Source organism: Malaclemys terrapin, chromosome 2 (assembly GCF_027887155.1).
Source record: "Malaclemys terrapin pileata isolate rMalTer1 chromosome 2, rMalTer1.hap1, whole genome shotgun sequence".
Lineage (NCBI taxonomy): Eukaryota > Metazoa > Chordata > Testudines > Emydidae > Malaclemys > Malaclemys terrapin.
The window spans coordinates 47459009-47484686 of record NC_071506.1 but is presented as its reverse complement, the minus strand read 5'-3'; the positions used below and the strand labels follow the sequence as shown (position 1 = coordinate 47484686).

The 25678-nt window shown below is 40.7% G+C and overlaps 1 protein-coding gene across 1 annotated transcript in view; it reads left to right on the top strand.

Moving 5' to 3' along the window:
- Positions 1 to 25678, top strand: part of CNBD1 (cyclic nucleotide binding domain containing 1) — a 323306-nt gene that overhangs the window by 202463 nt on the left and 95165 nt on the right. Inside the window, exons 5-6 of the mRNA XM_054017211.1 lie at positions 6 to 163; positions 20544 to 20678. Coding sequence (XP_053873186.1) covers positions 6 to 163; positions 20544 to 20678 — 293 coding nt within the window. The remainder of the gene's footprint in view (positions 1 to 5; positions 164 to 20543; positions 20679 to 25678) is intronic.

Genomic DNA, 25678 nt, shown 5'->3' with positions numbered 1-25678 from the left:
TTCAGTTGTTGGAAATCAAGGTTTCTATGCCATATTGAAAGGCTCTGCTAGACCTCAAGCAAGGTGTTACAAAAGAATGCTTGGAGAAGACTTTGATTCATCATGTGTAGCAATGTCACCTACTAGTCAAGCTACTATGTTTGGTTTTTCAGGCCGAACAATGGTAAGCTATGATAGAGATACTCTATTGAAATAATTAACAGTATAGAGAAAGCTAGTTAGGTTGTTTATATTGATACAAGAAGGAATTTTGGCAGTTCTTCAGGTACATAAAATAGCTCCTCCCCTTTGTTATCCTTTGATGCACTCTGCTCAACTTACCTTTAAGCTCTTTTCTTTGGGGAGGGAGTGGTCTTTTTAATTGTCTATAAAGTGCCATGCATTTTATATAAGTGAATATTATGTAACAATATAATTATATATGTAGATATACACATACAAAGAGAGAGTTCAGCACAGCCATAGACTTACTGTTTGCTTCTTAGCTGGTTGGCCTTGAGGAAAACAGACAGTACTCTGTTGGCTCCTGAAGCATAGATTTCAAAGTCTGTGGAGCAGTAAACCCCTGGTGGTCCAAATGTTGAGTACCCAAAGGGATAGGCTGTCCCCTTAGCTCTTTGGATAAACAAGATTGCACCGTACATAGGATGGTACACATACATGCACTAGCAAATACACACTTATAAACACTTCTGGAATTAATTCAGAAGTTACTGAGAGTACCAATATTATCCAATATTTTGAAAGATATTTTTCTATTCTAGGTAGGTTACTAATTTCCAGTTGCTGACTGATGATTTCTGTTTTATAAATATTCATTTCTTTGCAATCAGCAAAGCACACAGAACTCATTTATTTTACTTTGTTGGTTATAATGTCATGGTGAATAGACAAATCTCCCAGAATAAAGTGATTAGGGTTCAGTGGTAGATCTAAGACTACAGTTGTGTTATTCCAGATGATGAAATTTCTGTCAAACTATTTAAACTTAGGACATTCCCAGGCAGGAGAGTTCCTTAGTGTAACAATGCCATTATGCATTGCTAGTTGCAATGTCAGATTATTTTTGATGAGGGCTCCAAATATACTATCTATTACATACAAAAAATACCTGATAAAATTGTTTAGGTTTGAAAGTCAAGCCCTTGAAGTTATAAAATGCCAGATTTTAGTTTGCCTGTGCAAACCTTAATTCTGCCCTGTTGTTCATAGTCATTCTGATACAATCTTTAATTACATGATCACACACTATTTTTTCCATAGGACGCCTGCCTCATTTAGTGCATAGAATCTTTTATCGTGGAAAATATTAGGCAACTTGTCTGCTGCTCACCTTATAATAATCCAGTTTAGTTTGTGTTAAATAAACTCAGTGTATCACATCTTTAAGCGGAGAGGGGAGGAGAATTTGGCTGGCTGGCCGAAGGAAGGGAACAGGGCTTTGTGGCTGGGGGTGGGGTGGAGAAGAGGAAAACTGCTGCAAAAGGTGATAAGGGGCCAACATGGTGATGCTGACTCATCCCTTGGAATGATGGAAGGATTTAAAAGGGGCTGCCCTCTGCATGAAGCCCCAGTTTATACAGAGCAGGCTGAGGCATCACCCACCTTCCCTCTCCTTTAGTTGTTAAAATACCAGGCTTGTTCAAGTCCTGCTGTGGGCAGTGCGCTAGCCGCCTCTTTTTAGGGGGGGCTGGGAAAGAATTTTTCCCTCACCACCTGATTGGCCTAGATGGAGTTGGGGTTTTTTTGCCTTTCCCCACAGCGGGTTCAGGAAGGAGTTTCATGCGTGTCAAGGTAGGGTGTATGTCACAACTCATTATATAAGTGTGGGGCAGCTGTCCGGTGAAGGTACTCGATAGGGAAGGTACACAGTGACCAGATAAATGGCTTGGAAAAGGACTTAACAAGAGGTGTTAATTAAAGGAATGAAACAGGGTGGGGTTAGGGACTCCTATGATAGGTACAGTAGGGAGCCAACTCCTGTTTCTTATAGCCCACCTTCATCCTCCTATGGGGAGGTAGATGGGAATGTCCCAGCAGTACATTGGCTGGGGGGAGCTGGATGGAAAAAGAGGGGGAGCTGGTGGAAGCCCTCCAGTTAATTATGGAATGAAGATGGGGTTACCTGCACTGCTAGGTTGTCTCATACATCTAATAATAAAGTTGCAGCCTGATTAATACCACATCAAATGTCTCCTGTCCTTCTTTCAGTATAGCCGGACAATGAATACTTATGTGAGTGACAAAATTTTTCATGTTTAAACATACCTTATTCTATACATCAGGTAATATTCACTACTCAGTTTCAGATGGTTCTGTGCTCTCTCAAAGTGGCCATGTCATAGAATCATAGAATATTAGGGTTGGATGAGACCTCAGGAGGTCATCTAGTCCAATCCCCTGCTCAAAGCAGGACCAACACCAACTAAATCATCCCAGCCAGGGCTTTGTCAAGTCGGGCCTTAAAAACCTCTAAGGATTCCACCACCTCCCTAGGTAACCCATTCCAGTGCTTCAGCACCCTCCTCGTGCAATAGTGTTTCCTAATATCCAACCTAGACCTCCCCCAGAGCAACTTGAGATCATTGCTTCTTGTTCTATCATCTGCCACCACTGAGAACAGCCGAGCTCCATCCTCTTTGGAACCCCCCTTCAGGTAGTTGAAGGCTGCTATCAAATCCCCCCTCACTCTTCTCTTCTGCAGACTAAATAACCCCAGTTCTCTCAGCCTCTCCTCGTAAGTCATGTGCCCCAGCCCCCTAATCATTTTCGTTGCCCTCCACTGGACACTCTCCAATTTGTCCACATCCCTTCTATAATGGGGGGGACCAAAACTGGACGTTATACTCTAGGTGTGGCTTCACCAGTGCTGAATAGAGGGGAATAATCACTTCCCTTAATAGGGATTATTAGGTGGTCATTATGAGCTAAGGGCTTCATTTTCAGGGGTATTGAGCACTGACACACCTGTTTAAGCCAATGACAGCTGAGGGTGCTCAGCATGTTTGAGGACCCAGCTATATATACACAGTATGTTGGCAGATGCTCCATTTCAAGAATTTGTATTGAAGATTTTTTTGGGACAGCTGACAATTCAAGCAATTAATTTCGATTACAAGTTGTAACAGGTAAACTTATCTCTTTCGTGTGTCTTGTGGCATAGTCTTGTTTTTTCATTAAAATATAATTTTGAGATGAGATGTGTTTCTATTTGTTTCTCAAAGTAACAAAATTGTTTAATCTTCCACATCATACACTGAGGAGAACTTTTTCAAAAGTGCTTTAAGAACTTAGATGTCTAAGTCCCATTGATTTTCAAGGAGATTTAGGGGCTTTTGAAATTTTTACCCTAAATTTCTGCACAATTCCCTTTTTAATGAATTATTTGTTACTACAAGTTATATAAACCATGCAATTACATGTGAAAGTTTAACCTCTCTTTTCTACCTATTTCACAAAAAGGAGCTAACTAGTTTAGGGCAAATTTATTTTATAAAATGTTCTTCCCAAGTGACCAGTTGACAAGATTGCCTACCAGTTGTTCAGTATGTTTGTATGTGAGTTAGTGCAATGAGGTATTTAAATTTTCAAATCTAGAGGTTTGTTTAAGAAAAAAGTGATAGATCTTTTAATACAGCAGCATTTGGTTTTGCTATAATTGTATGCATGACCATGGAAGGTAAACTGAGTTAATTATACTGCAGTTATACTGTCAGTGTTGAGGGAATAATGTGAAAATTATTTGTGAGAAAATTGGAATCTCCTGTCCTTCTTGCTGTATAGGTTGAATCATTCAGATTGGCATGTAGAGGTTTGGGGAAGTTATTTGATTTTTTTGTGGATGGTCTTGTCACTTACAATCACTTACAAGAAGTTTACATCAGCCTGCTGGGATTGAGGCTGTTAGGTTTACCTTTCAAGCATTTTAAGTATATTTTCTCTCATATCGCTTGTCTCATCAAAACAAACAATGAATGAATTACAAATGCCTTCAGGATCTAGAGTTGATGCCTTGCAAAAAGGGGTCATTCAGAATTCCTTATGCCATCCCACTAGAATAAAATAACTGACCTTGAGCAGAATGGCAGGGAGGCAAGATCAATTCTCCCTTATTCTGTCCACTCTAAATTGAATCTTTCTGACAGATTGCCACAGGTGCGCCAACTGTTTTCTCAGAATATTAGGAAAAGACCCCTTTAATGTGTTTGGTGACAGTCCGGGCCTTTGTGTCACTGTAGGTAAAGTATTATGCTACTCACCCAATCCAACAATTGTACTTTGTTAATTATTTAAATGAGAATCATTGCTTATCCTTTAGGCAGTGCATTTTATGCATGGACCCTCAGGATTGTCACTGTTTACTAACAAGAAACTTCATTTTGGCTATTGTCAAGTGGATCAGAAGCTTATATAACGTCCCAATATAAATCTGAAACAAGTGTGACATGGACCATGTAGAATGTGATAGCTTCCCACTGATCAGGATAGGAGTGTTTGTTCTCAGTCTGTTTTGTCACAGGTCTTTCCGTTTCAGTGTATTTTCACCCAGAGTAACTTATCAAGAAGAAAGAAATATTTAGCACCCTACTCATTAGTATGGCCATTTGACTTCTGAGTAAAGGAACTGTTGCTGTCAGGAGTTTATGAACAACAGGAGAAAGACCATTTGTTCTAAAGTTCCCTTATTCATAAGCTAGACTCCCAGATGTATGGCTCACAAAACCAACATATTTATATATAAAACTGGTTTGGTTGTCAGGCCTCTATTCAATAAAGCTATTGCTTCTGGTAACTACTTTGCTGAACTAATTTTAGAGTACTAGTTTCAATGTGTAGTGCAACAGACTTTTATCTAGTATTTGCTTTCCTTGCTACAGATTAACAGGGCCAGATTAGCCTTTTGTGGGCCTGGTGCCAAACATATTTGTGGGCCCCCATGGAGGCAGTGGAGCATGGCACGGGGAGGTCAGTCCCCGGAGTGAGGAGCCAGCCAGAGGCAATGGGGCATGGCATGGCAGGAGTGGCCTGGCTCCACCCAATGCGAGGGCACTATTTACAAACCGGCAGTTACCAGACGCACAGTGGCCTGCCCAGCCCTGTGCTGCCAGCATGCCCCTTCCCCTGAGGGGCAGGCCCATGCCACACCACACAGCCTCCCTCCCCCCCCGGCCCAGCACCCCCCAACTCACTATGGCTAGAGGCCCCCTGGACCCACTATGCCCAGCGCCTGCCCCCCCCGACCCACCCACAAATGCACAGCACCCTGCACAACACCACCCCTGCCCACAGCCCCACCACAAGTGCCCAGCACCCCCACACACAGAACCCCCACTCCCTAGTGCCCCAACACACACAGATCCTCCCCATCCCTTCACAGCCCAGTACCCCCCCATACTGCCCACAGATCCACTCCCCTAACCCATGCCTCCCAGCCACGCTCACCGGCCATGCTGGGAGGCGACTGTGTCTGCCGGGCTGAGCCGGCAGCACAGCCAGGGCTGGTCCCAGGGCCAGTCCCAGGGCTGGGAATCGCTCCATCTCCTTGGAAGTGGCGCGATCAGCCAGGCCAGGACCTGCCCTGGCCAGGGTCCCTCGACGCACTTGCCTGGAGGGGACCAGTCAAGCCCTCCACACTGTCTTCCCACACACACACACACACACACACTCCTGGCTGAGACTGGCCAGGCTTCTGCACCAGTCCCAGGTGGCTCAGCTTCGGGGAGACACGTGGGCCCCCACAGGTGGTAGGAAGCAGAGACTGCCCAGAGCCGGAGGTGCACTGGGGTCTGGCCAGGGGGCTGAGAGGAGCAGGGGTGTGTGGGCAGGGGGCAGAGAGGAGCCCTTGGCCAGTTGGCAGGCAGGCCGAGAGGAGCCAGTGGTGGGCCAGGGGAGCCAGCAGGGTCTCGGGGCACAGTGCAAGCAGAATGGGCCGGGGCTCCTTCTGAGCATGGGCCCGGCTCCATGGAGCCACTGTAAACCCGGCACTGCGGGTGGGCGCCTACCAACCCCCGAGATTTATGCTTGCAAGATGCATCCTTTTGAAGTAGGACATCATACATTTATGAAGTTATAAAGAAGCTTATCTCCTCTTGGAAACCTTTTGATATACACTTAATGCCTGTCTGTGCTTTTCAAGGTACTAATTGATTTTCTCTTTGTCAGTCAGCTTCAAAAATGTTGGAAATGGCTGTCATGGAAGGTTGTTTTTCTTAGCTGTAACTTAAGCATCCAGCTACAGTGTGTTATGCAGTATATTAAAGCACAGAGGAGATATTATTTCCCAACTTTGAATGCATACCAACTGATGCTACAAAACATGGCCCTAATGTTTAATAAAGATATTAAAACGTTTGATGATAATTTTTGCCTCTATAGCACCTTTCACCATAGGAATGTGAAGCCTTTTCATGTTTTAATGAAATTAGTCTCACAACATTCCTGTGAGGTATGTATTCCCTCCATTTTACAGATTGGTAAATGGAGACACACATAGGTTCTGGCCCAAAATAGACTCTAGTTTTGATTATACTGAATTTTGGGTGTCCAAACTTAGGGTATGACTACACTGGAGCTGGAAGGTGTGAATTCTAGCTCAGAGAGATATATCCACTCTAATTGTGATCGAGTTAACACACTAAAAATAGAAGCGTAACTGTAGTCCCATGAGTGGTGGGAGGGGATAGCCACCTCATGTACTTACCTATGGTCTCAGATGGGATTGCACTGAGGGCCCCTTGCACCATTGTGACTACACTTCTATTTTTAGCACACTAGCTAAATCAGAGGTACCACAGATATGTCTCCTTTAGCTGGAGTTTACACCTCCCAGCTCCAATGGAGATATACATGAAACATGTGTGGCCTGACTTTCAGAGAGGGGTATGGGCTCCTGACCAAACTCTCAGGTCAGGACTCCCTCCCCCAAAGTCCAATGGCTGTTTCCTTTGTCTTCTCAGGTGCAAATAATGAAATGGGTGAGAGAAAGGGTGGGTGTTTGCCACTACTTTTTATAGCTTTAGTCCCTCTTTGAAAAAAGCATTTTCAGTTGAGAACTGAGACAGGGTTTGGTGGAGGAAGGAGACCTCATGCTGTTTGCTAAGACACAGATCTCTTTGTCCAAGCCCCCCTTTCTTGCTAAGAATGGCCACTTGATAGGTGATGTCCCATCAGCTTTATTGACACCTGGCTGGGGCATCAGCTTGCCCTTTGTCTTTGAGAAACTGGTTTAGCCATTCCCCAGATTCCAGAAACCCACTCCAGTCATGAATCATAGAATATCAGGGTTGGAAGGGATCTCAGGAGGTCATCTAGTCCAACCCCCTGTGCAAAGCAGGACCAATCCCCAACTAAATCATCCCAGCCAGGGCTTTCAGCTTAGGTTCATAACTTTACACATAATGTGGCTACCTGCATTTTACCATGATATTATTAATGTGCAGGTTACAGGTTTTCAAATGATACTTTGCAAAGCATGCCTTGTACAAAGATTATTATAATAGCATGTAGGGTGTGAATACAGGGGAGCATTCCATCACCCCCACCCCACCCCGAGGCCAAGGTCCCTAGTTCCTTTTGTTTGGATTTTTTGTTCTCATCCTACCATGTGCTCTGAGCTGCATACTCAGCTGATGGGAGTCCACTTGCATGACTCATCTTCATGGGGAGGAGAGCAGAACAACAACAAGAGTCTTTAGTCTTTTTGCTGACCATTTCTCAGGCCAGATGTAGGGAGTTTCCAGTTGTAAGATCCACCCACAGCCTGTATCAATGGGGCTCTTCTTTGGGAAGGGGTGTAATGATTTCGGTAGAAGAGTTTCTCTTCATGCTAATTAATGTCCCTCTCCTGTATGGCCTTTCATACAGTGACAATACTGCTGCTCAAATATTACATTGTAATATGGGACACAGATCAGTAAGATTAATTCATTCAGCAACTCATAAGCATTCAATAGAGTCTAAACTTTCTTATAATTCTAATATCTATTTTATCAATATTAACCCACAAGTGAGCCAGACAGATTACAGCTGTGTACCTATTAGTCCCATTTGAGACATGGGAACCTTGGCATGAACTGGTGCTCGGTCTGCTAGTGTCACAGAGGCATCCTTTATATAGAAGGTTTCAGGTAGAGTATCTTTAATGCCCTATATATTTAGAAATGTTAATTCTTGTGTGCATTTCTAAGGGGTGTCGGATCTGTGAGAGGAACGAAATATCCTGCAGATATTCAAAATTATGCAAAAGAAATTTCTTGAGCTTTGCTCAAAAGCAAAACTGAGCCAAGCCAGTGAGTTCATTGTTGAGTATTTATTTATATTACAATAGCACCTGAGACCACAAATTAGTTTGGGGTCATATTGTGCTAGGTGCTGTACAAACACAGTGTGAGGCAGCCCCTACCCTGATCATCTTACAGTCTATATAGATGAGACAGGCAAAAGGTGGGAAGAAGGATGTATTGTTATATCCATTTCTGAGAACTGAGGCAGAGAGAGAGTGCATGATTTGCCCAAATTTGCCCAGAAACTCAATAGCAGAGCCTGGAATTGAACCTTGATCTTGTGAGGTGCAGTCTAGTGCCTTAACCATCATCCCTCCTCTCTTATGAATTTTTCATGTTTCCTGTTTAAAATAAAAAACCATAAATCCATCTGCAGCACGGATGGGGAGGAAGGCTTTGCATGCTAAACCTGGCCCAGGTTTGCATGGTGAAACTTTCAGTGAAGCCTGGGCTGAGTTTTAGATTCATTATGACTTAAGAAAAAGATATTTGGTTTTATTATTCAAGGGTTTGCATAGTTTTACTCTCTATAGTTATGGCAGTCCCTATTGACTGAAGGCATGCAAATTCTAAGTTTAAGAAAAGCAACAGAACTAGAATATGGAGTCCAAAACTGATGAATTTCTGTTTCTTCACATTCCTCCTTATAGCTTAAAAAGAGCAAAATGTCTTTTTCTGGTGCTTTTAATGTTAAGGGGGGAAAAAGTCCCTACATTGGGAATATTATGAGTTTCAGCCTGAAGCAAATACTTCCAACCAAGTTATGACCTCCTGAAAATAGATGTTTATAATAGAAATGCTAATAGAGCCTTTATGCAGAAATACACTTGAAAGAAGAGAACATTTATACAAAAAAATTTCTTTGCCTTGTCATTTTCAGTATTCCTTTAGCTATTATTTAAGACATTCATGTCTGAATAAGAACTCTTTCTTTCCCAGCCTCCTTATCCTGCAGAGAAATGGGAGTTCTGTGTCAAAATCTGTCATAAAAATGAGCGTGAAATCACCAACTTGGCATTATTACTTCACTGAAAGTTTAAGATCTGATCCTGTGGGCTGTCGAATGCCTCAGTTCCTATTGACTTTGCTGGTAGTTGAGGGCACTCGAAATCTCAGTGGATTGGGTCCTTCAGTAGGAAAAGACGATGAACTGGAAAAAAGCAAACCCATCTTTGAACAAAAACATTATCAATAATGAAAATGTGACCAGAAAACCACTATGGAAAAGCAACTGAAATGTAAATAGGTTTATGAAGAATAAAAATAATAAAGTATACCATATGGAAGTCACTCTGACTACCCAACAGCCTGTATATTGTAAGCCATAATCACTTTCAGTTGCTTTTGTCTTATGAACAGTTTTGAACAAGTGCCGTGATTAATAATAGGCCCTATTTATATAGAAATATCATTCATAAATAAGAAAGCTCCACATTTTTCTATTTTATCTGCAAAAATGCAAACTGATAATGAAATGCTGATTGTTCTTGGGATTCTGTCTGTTTAAACCACAGGTTTTTGTTATTGCCCATATGGCACAATTTTTAAATAGTGTCAAAAATGCTGCTTCATATTCAAATGCAACATGCATCAAATGATTAGAAATATGTAAATTGATCTTATCTCTCTGACACTTTGCATCGGTATTTTGGGATAAAATGGTTGAACCATACTTAACTAAGACTTGGAATTTTCTGTTTGAAACTGACGTTGTTGAAGTTCATTTCCAGTTGTGAGTTTTTAAAATCAGGGTACCGATTTTTACAGGCAACAAAATAAATTTCACACTCCAGTTACTGAAGGGGAAGCCAGTTATTGAACAGCTAGAGTTTTACAGTTTTAATATTCAACATTTCTGATAGTGCCAAGTAAGGACAGACCTTTGGCCTGTTCTTTCCTGTAATGTTAGAAAATGATGCCACAAAGTCTGAACTTGCATATGTCTCTGTTAAACTGGATATATCTTTTGCATATGTCTCTGTTAAACTGGATATATCTTTTAAGATCTTCAATCTAAGCAGGTTGTAAGCTTTGAGCAAAATTATTGAGGAATCTGCCATTAATTTCTTCTTTCTGATATCTGCACATTCAGCACTAGTAACTCACATATATATCACGGATAGATTTCTAATTTCAGCAACACATTATAGGCTTATCATCAATTTGAATAAAATTAAAGTGAATGAGGGGCCATTGAGGATATAATTTTAATACATCAGCCAAGATAAAGAGTAAATTGAAGCCCCATCTATGTTATGGCATTGGGACAAATATCATGTTTGCACCTGCTGAGTAACTGGAAAATTGTTTCCATATCATAGGGGGCACATTCATCCTAACTTAAAAGATTCACACAAGACTGCACCATCAAACCTCCAGTATGGCTCTCTGCATAGGTTCTGGGTGGAGTAGCTATGAATGGGTCCCTTTGTCTGCTTTGTTCCACATACTATGGAGGAGCAATTAGTGCCATCTCTGATGTGGCTGCAATGGATGGAGCCATTGGAAGTGAGCCACAGATGCATTCAGTAGCTAAAGAGCCCACATAGGTGGCTTGGAGGAACTCTGAACAGGTATTCTAGCCTGAAGTCTGACATAGCAGCTATGGAGGGTCAGAAATATAGCTCAACAGCCAGCCTCTGGGGTGGGCAGATTGGTTTCTGCCCTTCAGAACCCTCAGAGTTCCCTTCACAGAGCCTAACTACTCAGGGTTTGTGTAAAGGTAGGGAGTACACTTCACCTACAGTGATTTGGAAGGGGGAGTGTGTGTACATGTGTATTTATATGTGTGTGTGTGTGTGTGTGTATATATAATTTCTGTACTTGATGACAGCACTGCTTCTAGTAGTCTGAAGAAGTGATTCCAGTACTTCTCAGTGTTTGAGAATGTGGGATACAATAACACTTACGTTAAAGAACTCTCCAGTTTCTGTTTGTGGTATTTTGTGCTCTATTATGCACATTAATTAAATGATGGACAGACTCTCCAGCCACATGGTGCCTAAATGTGCCTGCTATAAGATAAAGGCACATTAGGAAGAAAGGGGAGGAAAGTAATTTCCAGGAAGCACTGTAAATCTGTTAGCCACAGGCAATATTGAATACAACAATGAAACCTGACAACAAATCCATTAACTGGAGGAGAGCAGATCTTAGAACATTAAATTATTGAGTGGTTCTGCCTTTGGATAAGCTCTGTTAATTTTAAAAGTTTATAACTTTTTGTGCATTCTAAACATTTATAAAAATATACAAATTTGCTCATGCCTGTATTTGGAGACAGCGTATCTTTGTCATCATTTTTCTTTTAAATTAAAAATATGTCTATACGTGCAGTGCTGCAGCAACGCAGCTGTACCAATACAGCTGGGCCAGTGCAGCACATCTAGCAAAGATGCTCTATGCTGATGGAAGAGAGCTCTTCTGTCGATATAAAAAATATACCTCTGCAAGTGGCATAAGCTATGTTGGTGGGAGAAGCACTCCCGCTGACATAGTGCTGTGCACACAAATGCATATGTCACTCAGGAGGGTGAAATATTCACCCCCTGAGTGATATACATTTTGCCAACATAGGCTGTAGTGTAGACATAACCTTAGTTTGTTTTTAGATTCCACCAAATGGGTATAGGAGTGGTCAGTTTGCTATTGTACACTTGGGAACAAATTCTGCCCTCTCTCCTGCTGGTATGGAGGTCCTCTGTGGACAGTAAAACTGGTGGAATTCTGCATGCTAGGGAGCAGAATGCAAGGAACCCTGTGTCCTACCTTGGTATGAGGGGGTCTACTCCTGCACTGCTGGGGAAAGAGACCTGGGCAAGCTAAGTGGAGGTGGACAAGGGAAGGAGTAGAGATGAGGTTGGTGGATCCGCAACCATGTAGATATGTAACACAGACAGACCCTGGTCATAAGCAGGCAGGACCGAACCTGGGGCCTCTGGAGCTTAGGACATGAGCCTCTACTGCATGAATAAACTGTTAGCTAAGACTGTAGAGCAGACTCATTTTATCGCTCTCTCTCTCTCAATGGTCTCAGTGCCACTAGATGGGACAGAGCATCACACCCAGAAGGTGTGTGGGTTATAGATACAGCAGCCAAATCCTTCCAGCAGATGTGAAGTGCAGTGACCATAGGGGCAGCTGCATCGCTAGGGTTATGGGAATGGCTGTAGAGCAGCCTGTAGGGGAGGATTCTTCTTTCAGGGGCATTCCCTGAGCCAAGTCTATGTACTCCAGCTTGGTGTGGGGAGACAAGGAGGGCCCTTGGACCCCAGTTCAGCAAACAACATACCTGTTATTGAAGCCTGGTGTAGAGTTTGCTGAAATGTGTTCTTAGGACTCCGTTTGAAAATGAGGCATGCATCACCAAGTATCTTGAAAAAATCCTTGCAGTTTTTTCCTGCTTACATGGGGAAGCACGCCAATGGAAGTGAATTTGGAAATGAGTCTTTAGCATAGTTACTGTTGTTTACAATATTTTTTTTAAATAATGAAATTGTTGGTGTACATTTAATCTTTTTACTGCAGTTCCATTATAAAAGTCATAACAAGGGGGAAGTTTATTGGTGTATATTAAATCTGTTTACTGACGTTCCTTTAATAAAGATATAAAAATAAAAGGGCAGAATGTCACTGACAAATATTCAATAATTTTTACTGATATCTTAGAAAACAAAATCAAAACAAGAGGCAGAATTCATGGCCATTGTGCTGCATCTGTTTGATCGTTTCCCAAACCTGTCCACCACCCAAAGAAGAAGTCGGTCATTTTCCTGTTATTAAGCAAATTCATTAAAAACGTAAATATCTTGTGTAATTACTGCTTCTTCTATATTGTATTTGTTTATCCCTATTTTAAAATATAAAATGTAGAGAATATATAAAATTTTTAGTGGATAAAAAGTAAGGATTTAATATATGCATATATAAGTATAGCAGTGGGTGTTAATAAAAAATTGTGGTTTTCTTTAAGTTTTCAGTGATGAGTAATGAGTGCTTCATTTTCTTCAAATATATTTTGTTAAATCTTTGAAGACTATGAATCAAATTCCTTTGCCCTAGATGTTAGATTATTTTATTTGAGGTTTGTATTTAATTACTGTTTGATAGTATTTTTAATAATAAATGGTATACTTGATAACAAATATGACAAGTTTTCCCTTCTCATAATTATTACTACTGTACTTAGAAAGATAATGCTGTCATGGAGCAATAGGGGTTTGCCCTGCTTTAGACGTTTGAGGTAAGCACTGTCATTTTTTTTTTTAAGAAGTCACCTCAGTAGCAGATATTTTAGTGTGATTATGCTGAGGAAGAAAAGGCAAAGGGCTCCAGAGGACCTCCAACCAAATAAATTAATTATGATATGCTGTAGCTAGTACTACTCTCATTGACGCCAGTGGAGCTCATCTCTTGCCTGAAATGGGCATAGGATCAGAATCATAATGTACTTGGCTAAAATGTTTTGGTTTTGAAAGTTTCTGAAATGTTAACGTTTTGAAGTTTTTGAACAGAACAGATTTTGAACATTTTCATAGATTTCTTTTTACCAAAAAAATCAGTTGAAAAAATTTCACTTTTTCACATCCCCCAATTTTTCTCCTCCCCCCTTTTCATGGTGGTACTGGTGAAGGACGGGGTCAGAAGGAGAAAAACAACAAAAACTAAAACGTGAAACTTTTTTGGATTTTCAGCAAACAGAGAAAAACACAATTTCAAAATATTAAAAATGTTCATGTAATTTTAGCTCCTGAAACAGGTTGTTTTCTGAAGGAACATTTGTTCAAAAATGTTTGACCAGCTCTATTAGGGCTTGACCCTTCTCTGTGGAAGGCAATGGAAGGAGGATCAAACCCACACTCAGGATGTGAAACCAGGACTGTCAGTTAACTACTTCAGATGTGGAGCATTATAAAACATTTCTCTTCCATGCATGCAAGAGAAATAAAATGAAAAGAGATCAGATTGACTAACCTTTATTATTCCTATAAAAAAGCTCATTTCCCTGATGAAGTGAAAAGATCCTTCCAGCTATTTACTGTCGAGTTTTAGCCTACTTAAGTTTCTTTGCAGACTGCATCATGTATGTGTGACATTGAACTCCATATGTTTTATGGAAATATGCTTATGAGTGTGAATATGATGTAACTGGAATATGTTTTAAGCAAAAGGTCTCTTGTAAGGTATCATAACAAAGGTTATAATCTACTGAATATATTCCTCCTATTTGTATGCATGTATCATTCTTGTATCTGAAGCTAGAAATATGAAGTATAACTCTGAGGTCCTATTATAATTATGCAACGTGTGGGCCATTAATGGTGGTTTAGAATCTTGATGGCTCCCATTGACTAGGACAATTGGTTGTAAATGGTTTATTTACTTGCAAACCTTCCTGTGTACATGTGGGCCAACCCAGGAAGAATGGAGACTGTGTCACATGATACTGGAATCCATCTTAATCCTTGTACTTTTCCATTGATGAGGCAGGGGTGGGGACAAGCACAGACAAAATATTCCCACATTGCGCCAAAGCTATAAAAGGAGGTGGAGCTGGACAAAGAGGGCTGCCAGTCATGAGAAAACCCCTGCTTACCACCTGAGTTCTGCTGGAACTAACAAGGACTGTACCAGGGGAAAGGATTGGGCTCAGACTAGGAAGGAGTCTAGTCTGTGAAAGAAGCTTATTGGAACATCTTTGAGGGTGAGATATTATCTGTAATCAGTCTCTTAATGTATTAGGCTTAGACTTGCATGTTTTTGCTATATTTTGCTTGGTGACTTACTTTGTTCTGTCTGTTATTACTTGAAACCACTTAAATCCTACTTTTTATACTTAATAAAATCACTTTTGTTTATTAATAAACCCAGAGTAAGTGATTAATACCTGGGGGAGCAAACAGCTGTGCATATATCTCTATCAGTGTTATAGAGGGCGGACAATTTATGACTTTACCCTGTATAAGCTTTATACAGAGTAAATGGATTTATTTGGGGTTTGGATCCCATTGGAAACTGGGTGTCTGGGTGCTGGAGTTAGGTAATCTGCTAAACTGTTTTCAGTTTAATCTGCAGCTTTGGGGGCATGGACCAAACCCTGGGTCTGTGTTGCAGCAGACTAGTGTCTCTGGCTCAACAAGACAGGGTTTAGGAAGTCCCAAGCTGGCAAGGAAAATGGGCTCAAATGTAATTTCAGCACATCAGGTGACAGTCCCAAGGGGATCTCTGTGACTGAACCCATCACAATATGGTCCTTTCCAAAATATTCATTTGGAAACCTGTTTCCATAGTCAAAACATTGGCTGTTCCTCATATACAGCAGCTCATTCACCCCCCATGATTATTGAAAGCAGTAAATCAAAATAAAGGGGCCTAATCCTAATTAGGGAACAACCAGGAACATGAACATGAGGAAATCTTAATATGTCCGTATGTATATGTTTCTGAGTACAGCAATTCTTCCACACTTTAAGAACTGGTAAATGGGGACTAAAGGGAGCTCTGCCCTCACCTCCGGCACAGAATCATGCCAAGTGCCATGGCTCTGCTCCATGAGGGGGAAGTCATAGAGTGGCCGTACAGGGGGCATTCACAACTTCCACAGTCACAATTTTCTCTGCAGCAGCTCAGAGGCATGGTATAGGAGAAGGAGTTGGGGTATTAGAGGATGGCCTGGTGCTTAGCCTGGAAAACAGGAGACCAGGTTCAGTTCCATGCTGCACTACAGACTTCTTGTATGGCTTTGGGTAAGTCACTTGTGCCCAGATCCTCAAAGGTATTTACGTTTTTGAAATCAATGGAAATTGTGCCTTTGAGAATCTGTGTGGAGCTCTCCCTTTGGGGATAACAGTATTTTCCTACTACTTAGAGAGGTTGTGAGGATAAATACATTAAAGATTGAGGTGCTCCCATACTATGGTAACAGGGGTCACATAAGTACCTCTGCTAGACAGATGACCAGTGGTTCAGTGACTGTGTGGATTGGGTAGATGCATGACCGTTGTTTCAGCCAACACCCAAAAGCATTAGTGCTGTGCCCCCTGAAAGGGAGGGAATGTGCCAAACCCCAGGAAAAGGGAGTATTTTAGTAAGAATCAAGTGTAAGTAAAAGACTTTTTTTACTGAAATATTAATCATTTGTGGTTGGCTCCTATGAGGTGCCGAACACGCTAATCTTCCATTACTTCTTTGGGATTTAGGACGTTCAGGTTTAGAGCCCCAAATCTTGGGAGGTAGGCATATAAAAACCTTTGAAGGGCTTGGCCTCAATGTCTTGAGGAGATGCTCACCACCTTACAAGGATCAGACCATGATTACGTATGTGTTAAACATACAAGTGATGCTTGAGCCATTTAATAGGTGTGTGACAACAGAAAATAAATCTTAACATGGTAAACAGCAGTTGAAACTGCATCCTTGAATTAGCAAGTTAGCCTATGATAAGGGTCGGTAGCTGGATGTTTACAACCTCTTCTCAGGTCACAATTTAGCTATGATTATGAGAGTAACAATATACATTCATTAAGCACTTCAGATGGTCAAACAAATATTTAATTAATCTCTGAGCTGATGCTGTTAAATTTTCGTACATAAAAGACCAATTTTACTTATCCCAGATGTTTCCCTCAATCTTTTTTCTAGGGGTCTCAGGTTTTTTAGCAAGAAGGTGTCAGCTGATAACAGAGTTATTGAGAACAGCAGATAGATTCCGCATTATTTTAGACTTTTTCAGGAGTTGATGCAGTTTTCCTCCTTTTGGTCATGGGCATGAGGAATTTTTCACATTTGAAAGGTCTCTGAATCTTCTGGATCCCTGACTTTGAACAAAACTGAGGAAATTCAGAATTTTTTATGGAAAATGGTAATATTGTCAGGAGATTCCAGAATCTGCATGGTTGATATACTGCACTGGAAAAAAGTTCAATATACAATTCTCTGCTTTGAAGCCTTGACTTTTGGAAGCCAGACAAAAGTTGCAAAGTACAGGATAGTGAGCCATAAGTAAAATAGTTAAGTGGAGCTACAGAAAAATATCGGCTTACCCATAAAGCCAGGGTTACAATGATCCATCATGATTTTGTGTCATTCTTTTGAAGGACTGCTTAGGTAATAAATATGGTTTGTATCATAGTGCCAGAATTTGAGTGCTTTCATTACTGCAGTGTAATTTTAGCAGTTTGAAGACTAGAAGTTCTATGATATGAAAATATGTCGGGTAGAAAGAAGGGCAGGTAACAAAGTACTGCATCTGTACCACTGATAGAGTGTTAGAACTGAGCAAATAATTTCCAACTGAGAATTTAGTCCATTAATTTAGCTTCTTTCTTTACTCATTAGCAGATTGTGATTCCCAGTTTTTTATTTTATTTTATTTTATTTGTGAGTAGTTTAGACTTTGGTTTGGTTGTACTCCATTTATTGTAAGCATTTGATACTCAGTATTCAAACTTACATTGTATAGGTTTAGAGGGGTAGCCGTGTTACTCTGTATCAGCAAAAACAATGAGGAGTCCTTGTGGCACCTTAGAGACTAACAATAGCATCAGCTGAGAGGTTAATTAAAGGTTAATTTGACCATCTGAAGTGCTTAATGAGTGTATATTGTTACTCTCATAAACATAGCTAAATTGAGATGTGAAAAGGGGTTGTAAACATCCAGCTACTGACCTTTATCATAGGCTAACTAAATGTATCTGATGAAGTGGGTTATAGCCCACGAAAGCTTATGCTCAAATAAATTTGTTAGTCTCTAAGGTGTCACAAGGACTCCTCGTTGTTTTTACTGTAAAGGTTAATTTTGATTGGTCACATAAGTCACATGGTATTGTTCTTTTTAATTTGATAAACATAACTCCTGTAATTGAGGAGAGGGATTGAAGAAACCACTGGGGATTTTAATCTCTTCAGAGGCAATACGGTAGAAATTTAGGGAGAGGTAAACAGAAATAGGGAATTTTAAAAATTGTTGAGACCTTTTTCTTTCTGGCTCACCAATGCCTCAGTCTTAAAAAAAAGTATTGATTTTTCAATTATGAAAGATTTATTGAATAGAAATGAAATTTTCTTTCATAACACCCATATAAAGTTAGCATGTGTGCGTTCACGGTCCTGGCTGCAATCAGACCAGTCACATCATTGTCTAGGTCACTTAGAGCCTGATTCTGAAACATTTAAGTCAAAGAGAGTTTTGCTATTGACTTGAATGGGGAGCAGGATTGACTTGAATGTGAGCCTTAATTTCCTTTATGGCAGGGGTGCTGGAGAGGAGTTTGTTAACTGTGGCTAAATCTGCGAGTCTTTCCCGGAAGTCACGGATTCCATGACTTTGTGACCTCTGATGTCTGCAGCAGCCAGGGCTGGTTCAGGGGCTGCACTAGTGGGAGTCCCGGGCCGCATGCTGTGGCCCGCCCCCTCCCTGCACCAGTGGGGGCCCGGGCCATCTCTCCCAGCACCCACAGCACCCCCGGACCACCCCCCAGAGCACCCACAGACCCCTGCCCAAGTTTTAGTTAGGGGTATACAGTAAAAGTCATGGACAGGTCATGGGCTGTGAATTTTTGTGAATTTTACTAAAAATACCCGTGAGTAAAACGTAGCCTGAACCATGGCCCTCAGCTACCTGAACAAGCAGCATCCCATCCCATATAAAATGTACCTGTTCTGGGACAAATATTCGAACATGCCCATTTGAAATTTGCTTTTCACAAGCTAAAGTGTGTAACATTTGTGGGAATCAAACACAAAAGGGATGTAAGCATGTCAAAGTGAGCTAATATTTATATTCAAGTGAATGTGCTGAGGAATTTGTTTCTCAGTATTCTCCCAGCTCTGGTGGACATGGATCCTAATGTTTATAAACTTCTGAGTCTATAAGCCTCAACATATGTGGTTGAAGGAATATTAAGGTGTTGCAGTTTAGTGTGAACATAGCACTGAAAGTAGAGAAGGCAGTGATGCGAATATTGTTTACCAAAACCATTTGTTACTGAAGCATTATTGTTAAATATAAAGACAGCAAATAGAATAGAAGATTGTGAATAATACAGTCTAAATTTCTGAGACCATTTTATCTATTTCACAGCATTGCAATAACACTGACAGTACTTAAATTCCCAGTTTGCTGTAATTATGGATGTTTGATGACCTAGTACCCCATTTAATTAACACTTCAAAGCAAGTTACTTTGAAGACTATTGTACAAACATGTAAAGAAAAGTTATCTTTGTTATACTACAATGTTACAACCATTGTTTGCAAAAGCAAAGCTTACTAGGATTTAAAAAGGATTATCTATGACAGGCCGTCTTGCAGGGAAAAATACATGATCTGTCTTATCTAATAAAGATAGATGAAGGCTTTTCTACTTATTGGAGCTGAGGTTCTGCAAGGTTCTGAGCACCCTCTTCTCCAGCAGAACTCAGAGTTGTAGGTGCAGGATCAGGTGCCGTCTGTGGATTCAAATCAATTTGTACATTTCTCTTTCCAATTATTTCAAAATGCATGCGAGTGTTATGCTGAGGAAATACAGAGTTATGTTAGTGCTAAGTGTCATTCAGGCACAAGACAGAATTGGCCTCATGCAATGGGTTTAGAAATTCCTGGGATGTTGCTTTGTTTACTTGCTGATCTGCTAAATCTTCACCTATCACACCGGATAACGTCAACAAATATTTATTGTTGACTATTTTATCACCTAAATGGTAACGGAGCTTTCATCTCAGTTCAACTACACCACAAATACAGTGGGAAACATCCTCAACTGATGTACAAGGGCACAGTTATGCTGATTTACATCATCTGAGGGTCCGGCCCATTAACTCTAGTTCACCTTTCCTAGGCAGTCTCCCACATTCTTCCCTGAGCTGACTGCTTTGAGCAGAAGACATATTCATAAGGCAGGACAGTTGATCCTTAGGAATAATGCTTCTTTTTCACAAGGGGTGTTTACAAAAAACACTGAATCAAATTGAACTTCATTACCATACTATTCTGCTGTACTTCCCTAACTGCCACATGATTTCATGTTTAATGCATAATGTATCAGTTGGTGCCAATGACTGTATCTTGGCTATGCTTTCAGAAAGTAATATGAAGCAAGACTCAGACACATTAGGAGTGACTAAATCAGAAACAGTTAGAGGTGTAAAAAGTATTCAAAATAAAGTGGTTGCACATAAATTAACCTTTAAATTTCATTTTTACCCCCATTTTACTGATACAGAGAAAAAATTAAGTTTGATACTTTTGCCTTTCTTTTTTAAGCTTATCAGAGGAAGTTGTTTTGGGACTCTGGAAACAGCCCCACCAAAACTGCCGCATATCCTGCTGTCCATCATTACAGAAGAAAACTGCGAAATTCTTAAAATTTCTTCCACAGATTATTTGAGAATAAAAGAGGTAAAACTGTGATACTATTAGAGTCTTAGAACCCTTCTAATGCAATAGTTTGAACATTCTTGTCTTCAGTGTTGCATAATTAAGTATGATCTATTTAATTTAACCATTTGATTAACTTGAAAATGCTCTAACATAAATATGTTTTCAGGTTTTTGAGTATTTGCACATAGAGGGCTCAATTATACACCTTCTAAGGTTGAGAAGTGGTGGGCAGAGGGGCCAGCTACTCTACCTCATCTGCCATGTCAGGTGGCCTCTACTTTTAGTGCTTGTCTTCAGCAGCAGGGGTATTTTCCTTTGTTCTTCAGCCCCAGGTGGAAGGACCAGATCTGTCAGTCTCATGGAGGAAGCATGGCTACCACTTCTGTAAAGAAATAAACCCCCTCAAAGTCATTCATCCTCCTGGCTGCTTCAACAAGGGCCTCCAACACAACAAAAAGCACAGCAGCAGATGATAATATAATAGGAGCCACCATCCGAAGAAGTGGGCTGTAGTCCACGAAAGCTTATGCTCTAATAAATTTGTTAGTCTCTAAGGTGCCACAAGTACTCCTGTTCTTCTTTTTGCGGATACAGACTAACACGGCTGTTACTCTGAAACTAGATCAAATATTGTAAGCATAATCCATTTTGGTCATCTGAGAAACATCAGATCAGAGAAATCCTGTTTTGGCCAAGCATGAACACTGCCATTGAAGATAAGGTATCCAATTGTGAAATCTGCTATAAATATGGGAAAGACAATACAAAAGAACGGCTAAAACCACAAAAGACTAGTGATATGTGTTGAATTATTTGAATTAAACAGGAAGAATTACCTCTTATTAGTGGGCTACTATTCACATGTTTATGAAAGCTAAGCTGTTCTACAACACATCAAGTAATAATGCAATAGCATATTGAAAATCAAGTTTGCTCACCATGGATTCCAGATGAGTTAAGAGCCAGCAGTTACTACAGTTCATGTGTAGTACACTTGGAAAATTCTCTTTTATAACTGTTTACAGTTTACCACATACATCCCTTTCCATGCACAATCAAATAGATTAATGGAAAAGTCTGTTCAAACAGCAAAAGGTCTATCCAAATACTTACAGTCCTCCCAAGGTTTCTCATCAACCAGACTGTGCAACAAGAACTGCTCAAGAGACTGATAGAACAGGTAGGAGACAGAAAATCCAAAACCAACTTCTCCAAGCAGTGTCTTGCTACTATTTCCACAGGAACAATATCTGACTCCCTCCTCTGTCTGTCCAAGGAGCTAAGACCTTCATCTCCCTCCTTTATTGTCAATCTGGTGTGTTGCTACCTATTGGAACTGATTGGTCATTGGCATGATACTGTGTGGGTCATCATCAAAATGCTCCAGCAAATTTATACTTTGATTCAGCTCCTCCTGTGATCGTTATCCCTGTACAGTCTAATGTGACAGGTAAACTCTTCCAACAAATAAGTTGGCATCTGTGGTGAAGATCTTTTTGTCTTTTTCTCTGATCAGGAGTCCTTTTTCGAAATGGTCTGTGGCTGACCTCCACGCTGGAGGTTAGTTGACATTTTAAGGGACCATCTTGTAGTGCAGGTCATAGATGCTCTACATCTTTGTACATCTATCTATGTACATCTACATATATGCTTGGAGATAGGATCATTAGAAACTGTTGGAGGAGCTGCATTTCAAGTCTAGCCCAAGTTAGCAGATCCATGCAGGACACTGGCAATCCAAGGAGGCTTGAAAGCACTTTGACTGATGAGGGGCATTGAATCTGTCTGCTTGATTTGATCCCTGAGTCTCATCTGAGAGAAAAGTTGTGTGCATTGACGGGGGGAAGAAGGTGGAACATTTGTACCAGGCCCCTGAGCTAAAGTGGACCCCCAAAATGTCTCTAATGTCAGTGTAAATAAAGTGAAATGGTAGGAGTGAGGACCCAGGAAACACAATGGGGTGGGGTCACAAATTTCTCTCGTTGGGCCTGTGCATTTTGGTGTCTCCTGTGAGTTCCCTGTTGCTGCCCCCAGTTGCTGGATGGTCTGAACTGGGATAAACTGGCTTTTCTGGGAGTTTACTTGAAAGATGTGGGAATAAAAACATTGAACTCCAAATATGGTGGCTCTAATTCTCAGGTCCATGCAAGCTATGCTTAGTGAACAAGCTAAGGTAGAGACAAAGGCAACTTTATACCATTTTTGCACTCCCTTTTCTTTCTCTCTCACTGATGTCCTCAGATTCTGGGGCCAGCTGGTGATTAGTCTGGCCCACAGCATAACTTAGAGCAGTCACAGGGCTGCTGTAAATTGTGACTGGCTATAACAATATGGCAAGGCCATAGTGGTAGCCAGGGATCACTGAAACACAGCAGCACGATAGCCATGTCCCTTCCACCTGGCACTGGACACTGGCGGAAGACAGGATACTGGATTAGGTGGACCTTTGGTCTGACCCAGAATGGCCGTTCTTACGTTCCCCAGGACATGCCCCAACACATCATCTGTATCGAGGTTGTGATGGGCCAGGCCTCAACATGGCTACACAAGTTATACACCACCTAGGGATTCCTTCAAGCTGGTGGAATTTTCATATGACCATATAAACCAGTATTATGCCATATTTTTCTCCCTGGAGTAGTAAAAGAAGTTGGAACAGGCCCAAAGGTCTGGCCTGTTGTCTTGTTCCACTTTTAGTCTTGAGGTTGCTCAAATCAAGATGTCACCCAGCAAGTAATAGATGTGAATACCTCTTTGTCTAACAGCTGGAAACAGGACTACTACAACCTCTGTAAATACCCTTTCTGGTGTGATTAAGCCCAACTTTAGAATGTTTCTGTATGTGAGAGATCCTGGATGATGTTCTGTGCTAAGGCCTGATCAAGAGGTTCAGTTGAGCTTCTCTAAAGTCAGAAGAAGTCAGGAAATCAACCCCAGGAGCTGGCTACTGGTAAGCTTCAGGAGTCTTATCTTAAATTTTCTGCTCCATTTGTTGAGACTCTTCAGGCTGAGGATTACTCTTCTCCCTAAAAAAAAAAAAAAAAAAACAGGAGTACAGACTAACATGGCTGCTACTCTGAATCTTATCCTGTCATAACTATAAAGGGAAGGGTAACAGCTCTCCTGTGTACAGTACTATAAAATTCCTCCTGGCCAGAGACTCCAAAATCCTTTTCCCTGTAAAGGGTTAAGAAGCTCAGGTAACCTGGCTGGGATCTGACCTAAAGGACCAATAAGGGGACAAGATACTTTCAAATCTTGGGGGGGGGGGGGCGCTTTTGTTTGTGCTCTTTGTTTGGGAAGTTGTTCACTCTTGGGACTGAGAGGGACCAGACATCAATCCAAGTTCTCCAAATCTTTCTGAACAAGTCTCTCATATTTCAAACTTGTAAGTAAATAGCCAGGCAAGGCATGTTAGTTTATCTTTGTTTTCTCAACTTGTAAATGTACCTTTTGCTAGAGTGTTTATCTCTGTTTGCTGTACTTTGAACCTAAGGCTAGAGGGGGGTCCTCTGAGCTCTTTAAGTTTGATTACCCTGTAAAGTTATTTTTCTATCCTGATTTTACAGAGGATTTTTACCTTTTTCTTTAATTAAAAGCCTTCTTTTTAAGAACCTGATTGATTTTTCCTTGTTTTTAGCTCCAAGGGGGTTGGATCTTGATCCATCAGGAGTTGGTGGGAGGAAGGATGGGGGGATGGTTAATTTCTCCTTGTTTTAAGATCCAAGGGGTTTGGATCTTGATCCTCCAGGAGTTGGTGGGAGAAAGGAGGGGGATGGTTAATTTCTCCTTGTTTTAAGATCCAAGGGGTTTGGATCTGTATTCACCAGGGAATTGGTGAAGGTCTCTCAAGGCTACCCAGGGAAGGGAATTAGCTTTGGGATGGTGGCAGCGGACCAGATCTAAGCTGGTAGTTAAGCTTAAAAGTTTTCATGCAGGCCCCCACATTTGTACCCTAAAGTTCAGAGTGGGGAAGCAGCCTTGACATATCCCTAAAAATAGATGAAGACTAGAAAAAAGATGGAATAGACTCCTTGGTGATTATTACTATTAATAATACATAAATGATGATATTCTGACTTTGGGACTGAATAGATACCTTCAGTAGCCAGTAAGTGTATTTGGAGCAAACTGTGATCATTTGGAGGAACAGCTCTGAAACTCTCTAAATAGCTATTATTTTCTATATCTAAACAAGGAAAACAGCATATTGCACACAAGTAGTGGCTGAACTTCCAAGATACAGGGGATGCATTTTTAAATTGAAGGGGAGGATCAAGCTTTTCCACTGAGTATGTTGGCTGCCTTTATTTTTCATCCAGGTTATCTGTAATTTTTATGCAGTTCCTTTTCTGAGAAACAAGAAAAAGTTACCTGCTAAAATGTAGAGTGAGTAATGGAGAGATTTGAAAAGATAAATTTCATACATTATGCAATTTTTCCTGTAATATAATAATGTGTGTTTTGTGCCCGTCCTCCTCTTAGACTGTATAATCTTTGGAATGCTAGATGGAGTCCAGGAAGTGATGGGTGTAACTCTAGGGTGTTGTAAATAACAAAAAATCATGCTTACAAGATCTGGGTGTTAAGCCGTGTTAATGAAGTGTGGTTAAATATTGTAGAAAGAGTACATGAGCATATTGTGAATAGGACCCAAGTCTAGTTAAACTCAAAGTGGAAACACATTTTTAAGGAATCGTTTTCTTGCTTCAGAAATCAGCTGTTTTTGATTTTCTAAGCAGCAGCTTTATACTTCAAAGGATCAGTGTCTCTGTGTTGAAACTGACAAGATTGACTTTTAAGTTTGATTTATGCAGCAGAGACAGGATCTTAGAGTAAGGTTCCCCCCCCATTAAAAAAAAATATAAGTGTGTTTCATCATTTTCTAAAGAAGTTCACAATTAGGAAAAAGAAATTCTAATCACTATTTCTCAAGTTATAATTACTAAAGTTTAGTATTTTGGCTCTATTGTCACAAAACCTACCTAAAATAAACCTCATACTTCTCAAATTTGCTT